General features: G+C 40.7%; 1 protein-coding gene across 6 annotated transcripts in view; it reads left to right on the top strand.

Moving 5' to 3' along the window:
- The window catches only part of LOC124067458 (mitogen-activated protein kinase kinase kinase kinase 4-like), an 85,727-nt gene that overhangs the window by 26,549 nt on the left and 39,948 nt on the right, over positions 1–19,230 (top strand). For all 6 annotated transcript variants that reach the window (XM_046404803.1, XM_046404801.1, XM_046404798.1 and 3 more), the window contains exon 3: positions 14,060–14,116. In XM_046404803.1, the coding sequence (XP_046260759.1) occupies positions 14,060–14,116 (57 nt within the window). The remainder of the gene's footprint in view (positions 1–14,059; positions 14,117–19,230) is intronic.

Genomic DNA, 19,230 nt, shown 5'->3' with positions numbered 1-19,230 from the left:
AGTGCTCCCCACTCACTTTAGAGAGCCGGGAGGCTAAAAACACAGTGAACCCCAGCTAACAAGCTAATTAATTTAGCACTTTAACCTGGCACGGCCCTGCTCTAATTAAGCTCGGCATTGGTTTCCAGGTTGAATGTAAGCAGCTTCTGGCCTCCATGGATTAGTCAGCCTTGCTCCAATAATGCTCAGGCTGAATTATTTTCCTCTTGATTCACTGCTAATTTTCACTGCCATCATTTGAATTTTGGTGTTTTTAAGAAAAATTAGACTTGGGAGTCCATGGTGGGTAGCTAGAGGTTTTAAATCCCCAAACTGCGCTCGGGAAATTAATAGTTTAAGCTGCTGAAGCCTACACAAAGTCCCTGCTCTCAAGAGGGGAGGTGTTGTTTCATATTCAGCAACACTTAGATAATCTGTGGAGATTTTTGTTAGTTATTTGTGTCCCTGAGTCATGATGAATCAGAATGTCATCCATCTGTACTCACTTAATTTTTTCAGTTGCACCGAGAGACAAAAGCTAAGTGGAAATATTTGAATTTTAAAAGAACTGGTTAGTTTGAGAGCTCCTTTGAGTAACTCCTGTCGAGCTTTTCTTAAGCCAGGTAGGAATTAAGATTGAAGAGTGTGTGGGAGTTGTAGGTCGCAGAAGGCACTGAGGCGACCAAGGGATAAAAACAGATGCTTCTTTTTGACTTTACCTGTACTGACTCTGTTCTTGAATGTTCTACCCATAGGTCCTCTCACTAAAAGTGTCATTAAAATTACGCAATGTTGTCATAATGTAGAGCAGGAAAAAGAGAAGAGCCAAATTATTTCCACAGTTAAGGGCTTATTTTGTCTAAACCAGAGTTAGTGATTGTTGGAATATCAACTTACCAATATGTTTTTCACTTCAGTTGCGTCTAGCTTGATCGAATTGTGAAGCCATGCATCAGCTAGTCCTGGCTGGGTGGGAGCTGTGGCCAACGTGCCATTTTGGTCTGAGATGTTGGTGCTGTAGTGTGACATCTAGTGCCAGTTTATGTCATACAGATAGTCTAAATAGATGAAAAGATGAAAAGATCAGGGTAGAAAAGGATTTGTAAGTATTTGAGATTTTCTAATTCGTGTGAATACATGTCTCTGTGGTGCTGTACAGTGATAATCAGTGCATAGTTATGCAATGTTTGAGAGAGAAATCTGTTTCTGTTTGTTCATTTATTTTTACATACAAACCTGTGAGGGTTGACAACCAACCTACATACTAATGTCTGCACCCTAACATACTCACAGTGATAATGTTAACATGACAGTGCTTTGCTGACAAAATTGTCACCATTGTAGTTCAGCATATCAGCATGGTAACTTGTGCTAACTAGGACTAAACACAAAGTACAGTGGAGATCATTAGTTTGGCAATCGTTTGACTGTGAACCAAAGTATTGGACAAGCTAACACTTTGACCTGTTGATGGTGTTAGATAAAAAGTCACAGATCATTAGATTCTTTAGAATACATCTTCTGGAAATAAATTTCCTGGAAATCCATGAGTTGAATAAACAACATTGTCATTCACAGAGTAACCCAATTTGTGCGACTAAAATCAGAAAATTTGCAATGGGTTATTAGAGTCATTCTTAGTTGGGCTCAACTATATCCATCAGTGGTGCTCTTTTGAGAGTAACTAGACTTCAAACTCTGGCAGTGTAAGCGCTTTGCTCAACCATCATACACTGGAGTCAAGCTCAACATCCTTGTTAACTTTAACCTTAATATGTAATTTAATTACCAACTAGCAATTAGCATTATAGTCTCTTTCCTAGAAAACTATCTTTTTATCTAGCTCCGTGTCTCCATGCAGACCTCTCTAACAGGATTTGTTTAAAAGTGTACTACTCCCTGATTCATATCTCTGCAAGCCCCAGTCAGCCGAGATCAAAACTAATGAGCCTTTGAGAGAGAATAATGAGCTTCCAGCAGTTGCTCAGCTGTGTCTTCTCTGGACGAGGGAGGACAGTGTGTGGAGGCAGACTCGGCGTCGAATCGCAGGAACAACAGGGGTAATGGCATCCGACAGCGAGCTAATTCCTCTGGTGTACTCAGCCGCTTCATCAGGGCTCCGTCCAGAGGCTTCAGACCTGAAGACGGAGTCTGATGGAGCGAGGAGGTCATGACTCCTTGGATATTTTACTTTCTGCTCTTTCTTATACTGATTGTTTAAGGATGATTTGAGTGTGAGCAAAGTATTTTTTAATAGGATGGTGTTAACTTTGTGGTAATGTAGCTTTGAAAGCCATTTTAGATCTGAGATACCAGTTGTGCAAATTAGTCAAGGCTGCCGCTACAGATGTTGGCTAAACTTAGTTTCATGTTGCGCATATACAGGTTTACACACTGTACAGTACCTGAAAGTGACTGAAAGCCACTTCTTCTTGTTTGGTGACTTTGAGAACTTACCCCAGGTTTAACACTGAAGAAGACTTGTGGCTGCCAAACAGAGCAGATATAACCAAACCAACAACCTGTCTTCTGATCTAAACTAAATAAGCCACTTTCATCTGCTCGTCTTCTGTCTTTCCAGCCCTCTCTTTACGCCTTTCTCTCTCCCTTTGTCTCCACTGTCAGGTTGTGTTTTATCTATTGATCCCCCAGACTCAGTGGGCTAATGGAGGAATGTCATGATAAAAGGAGCAGTCAGGGGACGTCTGGTCGTCTCGTGTCTGGACGTCCTCGGTCTTTATGCTCAGGGAATGTAGCAGCATCTCCTCTCGTCTTTGTCACTTTGAACTTAAGCTTGAGGCACGAAAGAGAATAAGCTGCTAAAGCTTCTTCTTCCTTTTTGAGAACTTAACATGATCCTGTGCTGCTTTAATTAAATGCATCTGTTAACAAACAGTATTTGTCTGAGTACAATTCATATCTCAGGAATTGAATTTCTGGACTTCACGTATCAGATTAGATTGGTAGACTGTAAGCGTTCAAAAGAAACTCCTGTCATAAAATCTTTGTCAAGACTGTGGTACGTTGAAAATCAAGTTGCACCAACTTAAAATAAAGTTAGATTTTTTTTCAAATCATTTTCTAAGTGTTAAATCTCACTTGTTAGAAGTGATTTTAATTGAAAAAGAAAACGTTTTCATTTGTGCGCTAGCTGCTTTTTTGTTGTCTATGTCAAAGAGAACCTTTTGGACGCGAGTTGTCCTTAAACAGAACACCACTCGTATTTAGGCATACTTTGAATGGATCTTTCGAGGGACTCAGCGTTTTCCCAGCTGCCTCTGAAAGGCTTTTGAAAAGCCCTGATGTTGTGGTTTGTCGGCCTGGTCATAAGCGATATCCATTTCACGAGATGGTCAGTCCTCACGTTGAGTCTAAAAATGGGGTGATAGCCCGTTACGTTATGGAAAGTTGCACCAGTGCCCAGAATGTAACCCCCTTACTACTACTAGATTTACAACAGCCATGCCTGCGCTGCCTGTCTCTCTCTCTAACTGCCCGTCTCTCTTCTCACTGTCTCACTGTGTGTCTTAAACTCTTGAACCTTCTCACTTTTCTTGCCTTTATTCTGCTTTCCTGTCTCTTTCCTGACCTTTTTAGCTCCAAAGAGCTTGCTTGAAAATAAGGAAGCACAATATTTATTAGGGCAGACACTTAAACTATGAGCCATGTAATGGGAAATTTCATATAGAGCTGATAATATGAATTGCTTTCATTGACTCAACAAGCACAGCATCCACACACTCAGTATCCTCCTTTAAAGTTGGTTTGCGATCTGCCAATAAATAGAAAGAGAAGAAGAATTGAGGCAGAGGATGTTGTTGTCGTATCCATGATTGCAAACTGCTGTTACCTGGCTAGAGCCACGCAATGTAGACTGGAGAGCCAAACATGTCGTCACCAGTATGAAAGTGTTTACAGTTTCTGAGGAAAATGACATGATTGTTCTTTGCAATTTACATTTTCCAGAAAGGTTCATAGAGGAGGGAAAAAAGCTTTAACAAAACAAATCTTACTTTTGCTGTGGAATATTTAATCATCCATCTTTGCTCGCCACATCTTAGCCTTTTGTATCCTCAGGTATGCACAATTTGCTGGTTATGAACTTTTTTTTTACAATACAAAAAAATATCTATTGGTCATCTCACATGTCATTAAAAGCAGATAATTATTGGTATTGGTCGGGTAAAAAAACAACATTGTAAAGCATTGTATCCTCTGTATGTTCAGTAATAAATCCCTAAAACAAGAGACATGTTTTTAATATTTCTCCTTTTAATTTGAGACAATCATCGACTCATCCCTGTGGTCACTTTCAAGGCCGTAGTTTGTCATGTGTAATATCATGCAGAGTGATCTATTTTCTATTCTAATTAATACACTTTTTCTACCTGAGGTTAAAAATGGAGATATGAATTCCAGTCAAACATAAGTTCTTCAAACACACAAACTTAGAAATTCCATGTTGGTCTTTCTTATCGGTGTAGCAGTCTAGCACTCCCCTAGTTTTATAGCTGCACCATGGCTATCAATAGAGATTTGTAATTGTCCAGCCTCTCTTTCTCTGTCTGCACGTCTCCCCAGAGTCAGGTTGTTTTCTTGGCCTACTTACATAGAGCTCCCTGTTTGAACCTCACTGAAGGCAGAGCAGAGCAGCAACAGTCACTGAGCTTAGAGCAACATCTCTGCATCCCAACGGTTACTTCGCCTCTTCACTTCTTTGTCAGCGTGTCATCAAATCCTCCTTCAAATCCTTACTTTAATAATGAAATTATTTACTGAAAGCTGAAAGGTGCATCATTGAGCAGACTGTCAGCTGTCAACTGTTACTTAGAAACATTTTGCTATGCTGAGTTGTGTACTCACATTATCCCAAATGTTTCCAACAACATACAAACCTGGAGAAATCTTTAACCTTACTCAAGGTGCCTTTCGTTTCGTCGCCTCTCGCTATGACTTTCATGACCAAACGCAACATGAATAGAACTTTAAACATTACCCTGTGTTTTAAGTGTATGTTTAAACCAATCAGGAAATTTCCACGTAGTTTTTATCATTCTCAGTAGTGTTACTGATAGTGAATTTGAAGTGGCACTACAGAGCTGGGTGTGACTCTCCTTGCTGTTGTTGGTGTGTTACAGGATGCACAGAGCAGCAGCTGCTCTCTGTTCATTCATGTGGAACCTTCAGAAATATTTTGTTTCCTCTTCTGGGCCTCATCATTTTTCACGTTTTTCTTAGAAGTGTGTGTGTTCTTGTCTTTGTGTTGTGTATTCAGCTTGTAGTGTCGTTGCATTGTGTTTTAAAAAAAGAAAAAGAAAAACACCCTTGGGTGTAGAAAGCCATCATTACGCCGATGATTGACAGCGTTTTCACTGCACGCATCACTGGTCTGGTCGATGAAGACTTGTTAGTGAGATGGATTTCACACTTGCTGAAGTGTAGAAATAGGAAGTGTGTTTGTCTGCTGGTGTCACTTCATGTGTCTGTGTCTTTGTGTGTGTTTGTCTTTGTGCATCTGTGCATGTGATCTGTGTGTTAGTGAAAGTGTGTGTGTGTGTGTGTATAGCAGAGCTTGCACCTGGCTTCTCGTCTTTGCCCCAAAGCCCAGAGGGGTGCAATAAAGAACGCCTTGTCCCAAAACACACACTCTCTCTCTCTCTCTCTCTCTCTCTCTCTCTCTCTCTCTCTCTCTCTCCCCCCCCCCCCCCCCCCCCCCCCATGTGCCAGGTGTATGTCCAGATTTAGGCTAAACACAAACTATGCAGGTGTGTTGACAACAGATTATTGTAAGTATATATTACTTGTTTAAGATGGCACATATATGCGTGAGAAAGTCCTCTCCTGTTTGTGTGTGTGTTATTCCAGAATGACTCCACTCCCCTGGCATTTCCTTGGGTGGATGTCGCACAGCTCCCTTCTTTCCTCTTTTTAGTTCTATCTGGCTTCCATCTTTCACACACATACACACAAAGATACACACTTGTCCCAACATATTCTTCCTCCTCCTCTACAAACCCATTGACACTGAACCTCCTTCTTCTCCTTCCTCCTCCTGCTCATCTTCACTCATTCTACTTTCTCTCTCCAGACTTCCCACATTTTCTGGCAGCAGCCTGAAAATGTACAGAAAACAGATTCTTCAAGTCTTGAAAAGAGAGAAATAGCACTAAAAATGTTTTTAAAAAAGTATGAGGAAACAGATGTTCCTTTTAAGTGTTGCTGGCCATTATTACATTAAATACAGGCAAAATGCTTTAAAAAAATATACCAATAGACCAATGACTGATATACAGTATATTGATAAACACACACACACACACACAAAGACATATATTACAACTGAAAAGGCTGCCTGCTATGGACTGAAATAACACTATGAGAGTGAACCAGAACAATGAAGATACAGCCTGACAGCTAAGCAAAGGGCTGAAAGTAGCTGTGAAGCTTCATGAGGACAAGTAGAGCTGCTTACTCAGGTGATAATTCACTGTAGGTTCATCACTAGCACCTTTCACACAGTCACGCTGTTTTCACATTGCCATTTAAATATTCTGATAAAAATATTGGCTATAGCCACTTAAATGAGTAGAGTTATCTCCATTTGCAGTTCACAGTGAAAGCACACTAAAGAATAATTCTGGTATATTACGACTTAATCTTATTTTAATGGGAATTATTTAAACATATTGAATCTAAACTGCAAATGCTTGTTTACTTAACAACACATTAACCATTTGTCTGATCCATTCAACACGTAGCAAGGAGACTGACCACAGATCAGTATCTGGATTCTGCTTTGGTCTCTTCCATTTTAACGAGAAACCCAGATGACTCCCCTCCTCCCTTCTCCCTTGGAGTCACAACTATAGGTCAAAGGTCACACCAGCTGAAGGATCATAGGGGGTGTACCTTATGAACTCTGGGGTCAGGTCCCAGTAGTCTGTGGAAGGGACCTCATTAAAACTGTTGTCTGCTGCCTCGATGGGTCCTGATTGGAGTAGTGGAGTGATCTGAGAGGAGGAAGCTTTAAAGGTTAGGACCTGACCGAGCCTTTCTTAATGGCTGCCGTGGGGCTCATTTAGGCTCTGTGACTGTCATTTTGATTACCTGCTTTTACTTTTTTAAAATTGCTATAAATGTACTTTGGTACGAGCAGCCTGTGAAACTGTCAGCACGTAAACAAATGGTTCCAAATGCCTGATGGGCAGCAGATTATGAGGTCAATGAACATTTGCCAGAGATACAGGATGTAGTGTTTCACATGGGACATGTTAATACGAAACAAACTTTAAAATAACACCCTACATTGATCTAAGTATATGGAAGTACTTTCAGTTTATCATGTTGGATTTTTTGATCTTCCTACATTACCCATACTTGTAGTGATACGTTGTGAATTAAGTCTACTTATGCTCAGTGCAGTTTCTGTTGATTCACACTGTGTTCCCTATCACAAACCAAGAAATTGGTCAGTTTCCAAACTGTGGTCATAGGCCATTACATACTTGTAAAGAACTAATGACATCAGTGGAGCTTGTGATGTGTGAGGAGGTTGGGCCGACAGCAGATGACAAAAGTGACTGTTTTGTTGCTGGGGGAGGAAATGGGGTGAGTCAGTGAAGCCCAAAGCAAGCAGAGTCTGTGAAGGAAAATACTTCCAGAATAAATCAGTTCCTCAGCACCTACGCATGTGACCTTTCCAAGCTCAGAGCTCTTCATCAGTCTGCTGACGAAGCATTTGTTCTGTGTTTTGCATTCAGCCCAACACTTGACCAAGACTTTGCATGTGTAGGTTCACATCCATGTATCATATCCATTATATTATAACCTCTCTGTGTGTTCTAGCTTTCATAGGATGAAAAAAAATAGCAAATTTGTCTGCTTTTCTTTTTTTTAATATAATAATATTAAGAACTGTATATCTGTTGGCTTTGGATCTCATGTTAAAGAGACTAGAGCTACAATGTTTAATTGGATAATTAATTACTTGATTCACATCAACACGTTGACAACTACTTGAATGACTGATTAATCATTTAAGTCATTTTTCAAGAAAAATTGAAACATGCAAAGATTCACTGGTTACAGTTTCTCTAATGCAAGAATTTGCTGCCTTTCTTTGTCTTTTGAACCATTGGCTGAACAAGAAAACAAGCAATTTGAAGATGTCTTTTTGGATTTTCATAGTCTGTCATGTATATTTTATAGAACTTTGCGCAGGCGTGTTTCAGCCTGAATTATTGGCGTCTTTGGAGTCTTGACCACAATTTCAAATAAAGAGCTTGCTCTTAAAAAGGTGCTTGAATGCAAAATATGGCCTATTGATGCTGAAATCATTTGATCAGTGAAACGTTTTGGTGTTCCATGAGGAACTAAATGTAGTCCCCACCCAGAAACGTATATAGCTGTCGAGGAATCATTTAGTTTTTTCAGATTTTTTCAGATTTGGATTCAAAAATGCGATAAAATATCTTTTGTGAAATTAAGATTATCAAGGACTTATGAAGCCTTGAGAAATCCACAGGAGCTTAAACCAAGGGTGTATTGTTATCTCAGACATGGTGTAAAGCAAAGCTTCTCCCACAAATACTAACTTGCCTCAAGGGCATCTGTTGAGACCATGTGAGACTAAAACTCTGTACTGAAACTAACATGGATGGCCTCTCGCCTCGCGGGCCCTCCAGGCTTTCTTGTTATTAGGGGAGAGTGTGGTCCAAACATCCCACACAGAGACTTGGCCCAGCACGGTGGAGACCGATCATGGTGCTAGTCATGGGAGAGTCGGATGACAGAAGGATTATATCATGTTTGAATGGAGTGTGGAGTCAGCTGGGGGGTGTTAACAGAGAGTTTCAACAACAGCATTACTTACATTCATGGTTGGAAAAAAAGTCAAATGAAGGATTTATTCGTTTGTCTTGTGGTTCTTCTTGAACCCTGATTTTGGAGCTACTAGTTTCGATAAAACAAGCTGTGATAGTAAACTTTCTGCCCTGTTGGACACAGAGCGATGACACTGTGCATCTTCACTGATACTGAACGTTAGGCAGAAGAGTGAGCGTGTAGCCCAGGGATTTGAAAATCACCAGGAATCACCAGGGAAGTTACAAAAAGGGGGGTTGAATAATTTCTCCTCTTCTAACTGACCGATGGACCGTCATTCTATCTTTACCTCTCTTTCATGTGTCTGTATTAGCCAGGTGTGTGTGTGTGTTGTTTGTGAACAAAGGAACCAGAGAAGAAGATGATGTCATCTTTTAACCGTTGTGAGCCTGTCTGTGTGTGTCGGCTGTTGGGGAGGGGGATTTTATAATTATTACAGTCTGCGTTCCGAGGTCACCTTTCTCACACACAGAGAGGAGACACACACACGCACATATACAAGTCTTTCATCATTTAGACAGCATCTTGTTGTTCAGTATTACCTCAGAAAAATAGCTTCACAAAAGGAAAAATGGTGAATATTTCCTACCATAATTGGTAGATGGATGCAGAAAAAACTGTAAAAAATGCAGCCACACTGAAGCTCTCAGATACAGCCAGACACGAAGACAAAACTGTCTGTACACACACACACACACACACACACACACACACACTTTTCAAGGACTCTTCTGAAATTAAATATCAGAAAGGAAAGACATAAGTAGTGTAAGTGTGTAAATATGTTCATTCATCACTGTCTGTCATGATGTCACTGGTATCCATACAACTACTCCTATACAGTATCCTATACAGTATGTGTGTGTGTATGGATACGTATTCCTGTAGTCGTGGGTAAGGGTTAGGATTAGGCAACTAATGTTTATTGTTATGGTTAGGTGGTGGTTAAGCCTCCAGGAAATGAATGTAAGTGTGTGTAATGTAGCCAAAAGTGATGGAAATACGACTCTGTGTGTGCGTGTGTGCGTGTGTGTGTGTGTGTGTGTGTGTGTGTGTGTGAGAGAGAGAGAGAGAGAGAGAGAGAGAGAGAGAGAGCAAAATGAGTCTACTTGTCTTGCTTGTCAGTATGTTAGATTGTGTAGCTCTAGAACTGTTTGTAGTGTGTGAGACAGGGTACTGAAAATTATGTGTGAGAGAATATTCCACTGTGATTATGAATAAACCCTGTCAACACACAGTCTTAAGGCCTAATAAAACTGCAGAGTCAGTGGGTCCCCCCAACACACACACACACACACACACACACACACACACACACACACACACACACACACACACTACTGCTTCTCGTTCTTGTTGTTAGCCCTGTGGTCACCAGGAAAAAAGAAATGCAAAATCTCAAATTGTGAGATCGTGAGGTCGCACTGAAAAGGCAGTAAGCCATTTGAAATGCCAGGATTCATCTGCTCTGTGTGCGTGTAAATCTAAGTGGTGAGTGCATTCAGTAGTGCTGATAAGTGTGTGTGTGCGTGTGTGCATTAGTACCTTCTGCTTGTTCATGTCGTGAGTTAGAATCCGATGACTCAGCAGTGCTACATTAAGATGGATGCTAGAGTTTAATGGAGTCCGATGGAGGTCTGCCTGCGTTAACCTGCTGTGGCTGAAAAGCACACAGGCACCACACACTCTCTCTTTCACATACACACACACACACACACACACACTATATATATATATATATAAAATACTATTAAATATTTTGGCCTTGATCTTGTCTAGTTTTTCAAATAACTGGACTCTGTTATTGTCCCTTGTTATTTTCAGGCTCCTCTCCACCCTGAAACTGCTCTGTTTATCTTTCCCTTCCTCTCCCCTTCCCTTTAGTCAGTCCTCTCCCTCAACTGTCACTCCCTTCCCTTTGCTTTTTAAAGCATTGATAAGGCTCGACCTAACAACATCTTTCCAACGCTTTGTTTTGTAATTGCTATTTTGCAAATTCATTCATTATCTACACTCCCCTTTCCTCATGCACTGCTGGCAGATTCAGATTTCTATAAAACAATATAAAAATGTGTCCATTTCCACCATGAGTAAAATTCCTTGACCTGCCTGCCTACTTTCATTGTACATTTTTTCTCAAGCTGGGCTTGTTCTCTGTTCCGTCTTTTTTTTTTTTTTTTTTTTTTAAATTGTACAGTTTTGTCCTCCTTAACCTTTCTGTTTCCATAATGTAGTTCCCACAGAACCAGCACAGATTCGCTTCCTTGTCATCCTTGCAGTTTGCTCTCTCAGTTAGCCTTGACCTTATCGGCAACCCCACCTCCACGCACATACACATACCTCCCCTTTGGCTAAACCTAAATGGGTTAATCCCTCATCGCTCAAAGTGTGGACTCCGCCAACTCATTCAGGGACAGTGGGGGGCAGTGGCTCAGGTGTCGCAGTTTCACACAAAGGAAACCTGATCGTGTGGCAGTTAGGACACGACACAGACTACAAACATGTTGCACACATGAAGGACTGTACAGACTCGAGCTCGCATTGAAACACAGACCTTTTTGTCAGTGTTTGCTGAGATTATGGCAGTGATATACATACTTACTGGTAGTTACGTCTAGGTTTTCACGTCCACATAATGTTCTCAGATAATCAGGATTTCTGTCTCCCTTTTTATTTTGGTACAGTGCTAATGCTAGTCTGCATATTGGCTTACAACCTTTCAAGCAGAATTCCATATTTTTAACCTAAGTCAGTTTAATATACAGGTTTAGTATTTTTTTTCTCATGAGTTGAAAGGAAAAATATTTCTAATGTTGTATTATCTCAGTCATTATCTATTATCTGAATTATCCAAATTATCTTAAGACCCCTTGTAGATCCCAGATATTTCAAGGTTAATGAACCTATTGTGGTACTTTTCCCAGCTTTGTTTAAGTTGTATTGTCTGGGGTTCACACAAAACAAAACTACAAAAGCTCATGATGAATGGTAACATACTAGTTAGCCTCTCTCAGACAAATCTAATGTAGGATTTTTCTAGCTCATTTAGATGGTTACCTTTAGGGCTTAGTCCATTTTTCTTTTGGCTCAGGCTTTTATGAGTTAAAAGTTTGAGTCAAGCATAGAGGCTCCTGTATTAGTGGTTGTGTCTGTGTTTTCCTTGCAAGTGGTTTTCACCGTCAGTGTTGATACAGTGGACTGTGAGCTGTAGTTTCCGCTTTAAAACATCCATCAACTGTCCTTGTCCCCTCCTGCCTGTGGGCTAGGAACGTACAGGCTGGGTATCCGCAGGGCTGGATGCATCTCCACAAGCAGCCGTTGGCAAATCCTGAATTGCTGAAACCAAGTAACATTAGGCTTGTCCCATCTATCACTTTAATTCAAGCTCAGTTTGTGTGTGGACAGGCAGCATGCCCTGCAGACAGAAGAGCCAAAAAGTGGTTCCTTAAAGGCTATCAGCCATTGCTGATCTTTTAAAAATACTGACTCTTTATTATTATCTAACATTATTAGTTAGCAGTGGAAACACCATTAAAATGAAAATTAATAATGTTTATTTTAATATTTATTTTCCAAACATTTTCTTCAACTCCAATAAATATGTTTAAAACACTGTAAAAAGAAAAAAGAAACAGGACACAGAATTTAGTAAGACAGAATATGGTATGTGTCTCAGTCTCAGTTGTCTCAGTCTTTGTACTGAGGTCTCTGTGCCCTGTGGACACTATTCCACCACTTGGTCACTGATTGTGTCTGGTTACTTGAATCTCTGACATAAGTGAAATGTACACTGACGGAAAGTACTTTTACCTCCGAACTGCAATCAGCTGAAGTACTTCGTTACATTTTTTACTCCTATATGATTCGTGTCACATTTAACTGCCATTCACTGATTCAGCGCTGATTCACTCTTGGTCCTGTTGTGAGTTCAGCTCCGCTGTTAGCTATTGGCTCCATTAGCTGGTAGTTCTCTTAGCCAAACACAGTGCAGGGCTCTGCTGTTCACCAGCTGCTAACAGCTAACACCTGGTTTTACCAGCCCAACATATTTGCAAGGTCCTGCTAGCGAGCAGTTTTTAATCGAGGGGACAGATGGACAGGAACTAGGCATGTCATAGTCTTCATATGATTTGTAGGCATAACATAAAAAGATGCCTTTTTATTTGATAAACGATCGGCCTTTATCAAACGACTGATCAAACCATTTAGAACGGACGTCGACTGATAACAATTGGTGGTCAGTCAATCAGAGAATACAATCTCCATGCTCGACTCAAACTGTTAATTCATAGTCCTTCTTAAACAACATTTCCCACCCTCAAACCTTTCCATTCGCTCAACACTAAATAACAATATTAGATTCATCAAGGTTTCAGCTGAACTCTGTTCTCAAAAGAATATAGGTGTAAGCCACCAGAGGCAGAGTAGGGCGAGTTGCTTCAGGAAAAGTAGTGTAATCCATCTTGGTGCCTTTGGTAGAAAATGGCGCCCATGTTACCTCAGCTGCTTTTCACATTATTTACAGTCTCAACAAATCCTTAAAGTTGAGGTATGAGAGACAACAATTAACCTGTCATCCATATTCACATTTATTCTGAAATTAGAAACACCTAGACATTGTTTATTCATGTATTATATATTATATACAACATTGTGCATATTCTACGTGCTATTTATGCCCCTTGTCTCAGTTCATATATTGTTCATTCTGTGCTTATTCATACTGTTCACTCCTTGCCTGAAAAAGACAAGAGTTATTTTAATTCCTTGCAGCAGACCTATTGTAAAAACCTGTCTGAACAGGATGGTGAAGGTTTGGACCATTGCCTGTGATGGTCCACGCTATTGTCGAGACAAATAGCTTGTTATGAATGTGGTTTTTGTTTTTATGACCAACTGAATCACCCGGTATGTTTACTCAGCTTATAAAACTACTTTCTGGAAAGCTTTTTGAATCCTACCAACAATTTGTGTTGAAATCTGGTCACTATATGGCTTCTTTTACCAACACTGAAAAAAGAAAAATACCATTTTCATTGTCATACTGCATTCTTCATTGTCCTATAATTGAGCTGTGCAGCTTTAACAGTAGTGTCACAGATTGGTAAATGACTGTGATGCTGTGTGTGCTGGATGTGGACAGAAATCTCAGATTTTCCTTTCCCTTATCTCTTCTGTCTTCTGTTTTTCTCTCCAGGGTCGACATGTCAAGACGGGACAACTGGCAGCCATCAAAGTCATGGATGTCACCGAGGTCAGTGAACACAGCTGTATGCTTGTGACGTTTTGTTGTTGTTCTGCAGCTTTCCATCCAAATTTAGTGGAGATTTTAATATCAGTAGTTGAGCGCAGCCTCAGTGAATGTTGAAGTTATATAGTTCATGAAGGTCATTGTTTATTAAGTCTTTTTCCATTGCTTTTATCAGCACCAACTTCTCCACTGCAACCAATTAAAACTTTGTTGCAACTTTGAGGTTACTTTTAGGGATATTTGCTTTTGCAGGATTTTTGAATTCTGTAGCAAAATGGTCCAGCTTGTCTGTTGACTCACTCGTTTGGTTTTATACAGCTGCATAAAACTATTTCCACTTTGAAGAGAGAAATGAATACAGTACTAATATTGGATAGATGCATTAAAAATGCATGTTGTGTGGCTGTCGCAGTTACCAGTCTCCCCAGCAGCCACAGAACACAGCTTTTGTAGATTTGGAACTGGTCCCAAATTGAGTTTTATGGCATCTGTTTTCCTAAATCGGTACTAATTCTTTAATCAACCGTTCAGAATAAGAGCTAACGCCAAAGCAAACAGTTTTTCCGACTCCCCTCTCTTTCTCCTTTCTGCACCCTCATGTCAATGCTTTAACTCTAAAAGTAGTCACAGTTTTTTTTATAATCACATAGGTCCCTGCCCCATGTTTTTGTCTTCAAGCTGAGCTGGTGATTGAAGCTCAACAGATTGTAAATTTCCTGAGGGCAGTTTAGCCAATAGTGTTAAAGACTGAAGATTGGTCTGTGTGTGTGTGTGGGTGTTTGTCTCTGCATGTTTTCAAGCCAGTGTTTGCATGCACCCATACGGTTGTTTGTGTCTGAGTAATTGGAGCCTGTGCTTTTTTTTGTTGTCTGTATATTTGCAGAAATGTCCCAGTAGTGTTATGATGATGGTGGTGGTAGCAAGAGCTTTTTTTCCTGTCTTTCGTGTTACTCAACATTGAAATGCTAAATAGCTAAATGAGCCAATGGGTAAAATATTCACATATTTGAGGTCGCTTGACCATTTCCTGCCCAGATTCCTTAAAGAGGAATCATTGTATCATCAAGACTGTCACATAAAATCCCTTAATCTGGGTCAGCCGTTCTGCTGAAGAGGATTGTCCTGTCTGTCTTTTAGGACCCTGCTGGTTTTAGCTGTAACTCTAAAAATCCTAATACTTCACCTAAAGTGCCCCTTTTTAGGACAAGGTACGTAAGGCCCCATGTACACTCTTCAAGTGTTTCTTACCCTGGGGGTTTAACACCAAATATTGATTTGATGTAGATTTTTCTTTTGTTCACTCACTGTGGCAGGTAATCACACATAGTTTGGAGGTCCTGTTCAAAAATGTAGCTCATGATGAAATATTGAAAAAGGCAGTCTGAGTTTGGGAGTGCGCTGTGGCCTGCAGGCATAACTCTCCATTTCCTACTGTGGAGATTAAAGACGGGACATGAAGAAGGATCAGGAATGGGAATACATTTATGTATTCACATGACCTGAATGACTGAAGAGAAAGACACATGTGAGGAATATATATATATATTTTTTTACTGCTCCAAAATGTTTAGAGTGGTCCTTTTCCACTGAGTTCAGACATTTTCTAAAGTAAACACTCGAGTTTATCTGGGTACTTGCCAGGAATGACTGTTGAGCAGAGGAAGTTGTTTGCGTTGGATAAGCTTGAGATTTTCACATGCATGTACACACACACACACACACACACCAGTCCAATGTAACACATTGACTTGTGTGTGTGTGTGTATGTGTGTGTGTGTCTGAAGGGAACCACAGAGCCAAAGGAGCTTTTCGTACATTCACGTGTCACAGATGCAAACAAAATAGCTTTACATCTCTTTTCCGGTGTCTGTGTGTGTACGTGCATGTTCACTCTCTAGTCCCTGTGCACATCTCGACATTTGTGCTCTGACCCACATACCGCTTCCTGTTCCATATACAGTGTTGGAAAGAGGCTGAGGAGAGAGAGAGAGAGAGAGAGAGATACTAAAAAGAAGAGAGAGAGAAGATGACTAGTGCCCCTGAAGACCTTCCCTGTGCTAAAACAGCTCACTGACTCCATTCACAGTGAATGAGAGACCTGTGTTTTATCATGCAGGGCTCAAGTCAGTCTAAATGTGACCTTACCCATTACACTCGTCCCTGTATAGGTGTAGACCTTTTACATGCATATTTACAGAAGTATCCAGCTGTAGTGCCTATTCATCTTTGTATTAGTGTGCGGCGCTGGAAATAGCAGACTATAGCATTGCAGACGGCTGCTTGGATGTTTCTGACTGAGGGCCATGCCCATGTGACTCTGAGCTAAATGAGCTAACTGTGACATTTGCTCTGGAAGGGCTGCCAAATGATGGATTAGAAATAGTATTGCTTTTGTGATGTGGTTGGCTATCAAAGAATATACTGTCTGCAGTATATCAGTATTTTTCTAACTGGGAAACTCTTAGTCTTGGTGAGTATATATATATATATATGTATGTACTGTCTCTGTCAGGGTGGTAAGAGAAGACGTCTGAAGAACAGAAAATGAGCAACTTAAACCCTAGACAGAGCCGGAGAGGGAGAAAGCATAGATAAGGAAAAGAAATTCCCTTTCCTCCTTTGAGAAGGTTCAGCTGAAGTGCAGTGGGATTATGGGAGGGGCCACTGCCACTCGCCTGCTTCTCTCTTTGCCTCCTTTGCTCATATCCATTCCCTCCCCTTCTCCTTTGTCCATCCATCCACTCCCTCCATTCTAAGCTGCTTTTTTTGCATTTACTTTGATTCTTACCTGTATTTCCTACGCTTTGGTTTTTTGGCACACACCCTGGTTGTATTCCCCTTTTTTCAGCCCCTTGCCGTCTTTCTTTCGGCAGCCAGTTTTATTTTCTGGAAGGAAAGAGAGAGAATGTAAGAGAACGGACATAGAGAGTGAAGTCACCCTCTATCCTGATTGGAAATGGCAAAGAACAGGACAGAAATTGAGGGAGAAAGAAATGTAGCTGCAGCAGCTCTGCATTCAAAGTCTCTCACTGCTGCCTTCAACTTGATGTAAAGCAATGGGATTCAATAGGGGAAAATCAATTTTGATTAGTGGAAAAACTCCACAGCAAGAATCTTTATCTCTACCTTTCTGTTCCCTGGGGAATGACTTGCTTTTCTCACCATATTTTCTTGCCTGCTGTTTCGTTTTCTTTGATTTCTGCACAAACTATGCACATTAAAGCGCGTCGAGTCTCTCTCACCTCCCACCCTCTCCCGCTGCTCCCTGCCTATTCAGAAGGCGTGAAAGTGAAAAGTAGGAAGGTGCTGAAGAAATCGGTATGTTTGTCTCGAAGAATAAAATAAAAATTTGTTAAAAGTATCCAGTGGCACTGGTTGAATCAGTTTTTCTGGATCTCCATCCTCACGAAATCTGCATTTCTTGAACAGAGTTTTAGCCACACGAACTGCAGGATTGTTAAAATGGCAGTGTCAGTCAGTTGGTCTGTCCAGAGTGAAGCTTCTCAGTTTGATGGATTGCCATGAAATTTGATACTAATATTCTCTGTTCCCACTCAGAGATCCATTATAATGACTTTTCGGGTTACTTGTTGTGCCACCAGCAAGTCACATTTTTCACTGTGAAGTACATCTACATACTGTACATCTAGATGACTTGTTATAAAATGTGATGCAGACATTGGCTCGCTACTCCGGTTGCACCTATTTCAGCACAACTCAAAAGAATTCAAAACAAACTTGAAACCTGAACGTTTATCCGTCTTCCCATTTCTTTTATTACGATAAACATTACAACCGTTCATTCCCAACAAACCAGAAATGTGAGACGCATAGTGAGAGATTGGGTTGAGAGATGAGTTTCTCTAATTATACAATCAGCTTTACAGTATTTAAAAAACATCTGATGTGATGAATTCAAGGTTAAATTCATGAGGCTTCTTCAGCTTTGATGGGAACACAGTGAGTGTTTAAAATAATCCATAAAACCACCCTCAGGTTCCTGGTTGCCTGTTAAAGACATGTCGACCTCTGTTGGCCTTTGTCAAAGTCTCCCTCCTACTCAGCTTCCATTTTCCATTATGCTTCCATCTTGCGGCTGTTCGCTCCCCTGAGGTCGCGGTTCTGTTAGCTCTGCTCACTTTGTGTGCTGTAATACTTTAGCAGCAATATGGCCGCCACTGAGTCTCCCCACCATTTCATGCCAAGGAATGATAATGAGTAGCTTCAGAACGCCTTGTTTTGTACTGACTGTGGAGTTCAGGGAAAGCGAGACAAAGACAGTGAAGGAAGGAGAGTGAGGTGTCGTAATGATGGGATATATCATGGGACTGAAAGCATTATAGGAGACAGTAATGGAAAATGATGCAGCATGGATGAGAGTGATTGAGACAGTGAGTTTTCAGAGCGAATAGCCAATGTCCAACAAGATGGAGAGAAAGAGACACAGTGGACATATGACAGAGAGATGGAGAGGATGATGTAACTGTCTTCTTGTAGATCAGCTGTATCGTGACATCCAGGACACTTTCTGCCCACGTCTCTCCGTTTGTCTCACACACATCGGTCTTAAATGTTAGGATTTGCAGCTACTGGTCAAAACAAGACATGCTGCTTAGAGCCCTGGGAAATTGTGCTGAGCACTTTTAATTATTTCCTCATATAGAAGAAATTCAGTTTTTAGATAGACAAATAATTCTGTGCATTTGTGTTTAGATGTACTCAGCATATGCATTTGAGAAATCTGGCTTATTCTGGAACTTAAGGTATCAGGAAGGTCTGATTCTGTAAATGGTATGTCCTGTCTCCCGTATTGATAGAAGAAACAAGACAGTGACTTCTCTTGCTGCCCTGGTGACATTTTTTTGTTCAGGACATCACTATGACTACGTGTCTCTTGGGCCCACTTTTTTAGTTTTCTAGTCCAATATCACAGTTCTGTCCACCCTTCAGCCCAGGATAATTTTCTTCCTCTCCAGTGATTTGAGACCGATGATACGTTCTTCTCACACGTTTTTGCTCAAGCCTACAGCGTCGGTTGAGGCGATTCATTTTCTTCCCTTCTTTAAGACTGTTTTCAGCCTTAGTTCATGTCCCATGCTGAATAATGTGTATGGACG

The sequence above is a fragment of the Scatophagus argus genome, chromosome 11, assembly GCF_020382885.2.
Source record: "Scatophagus argus isolate fScaArg1 chromosome 11, fScaArg1.pri, whole genome shotgun sequence".
NCBI lineage: Eukaryota > Metazoa > Chordata > Actinopteri > Scatophagidae > Scatophagus > Scatophagus argus.
The sequence above is the reverse complement of the archived record's forward strand: the minus strand, read 5'-3'. Positions and strand labels throughout refer to the sequence as shown.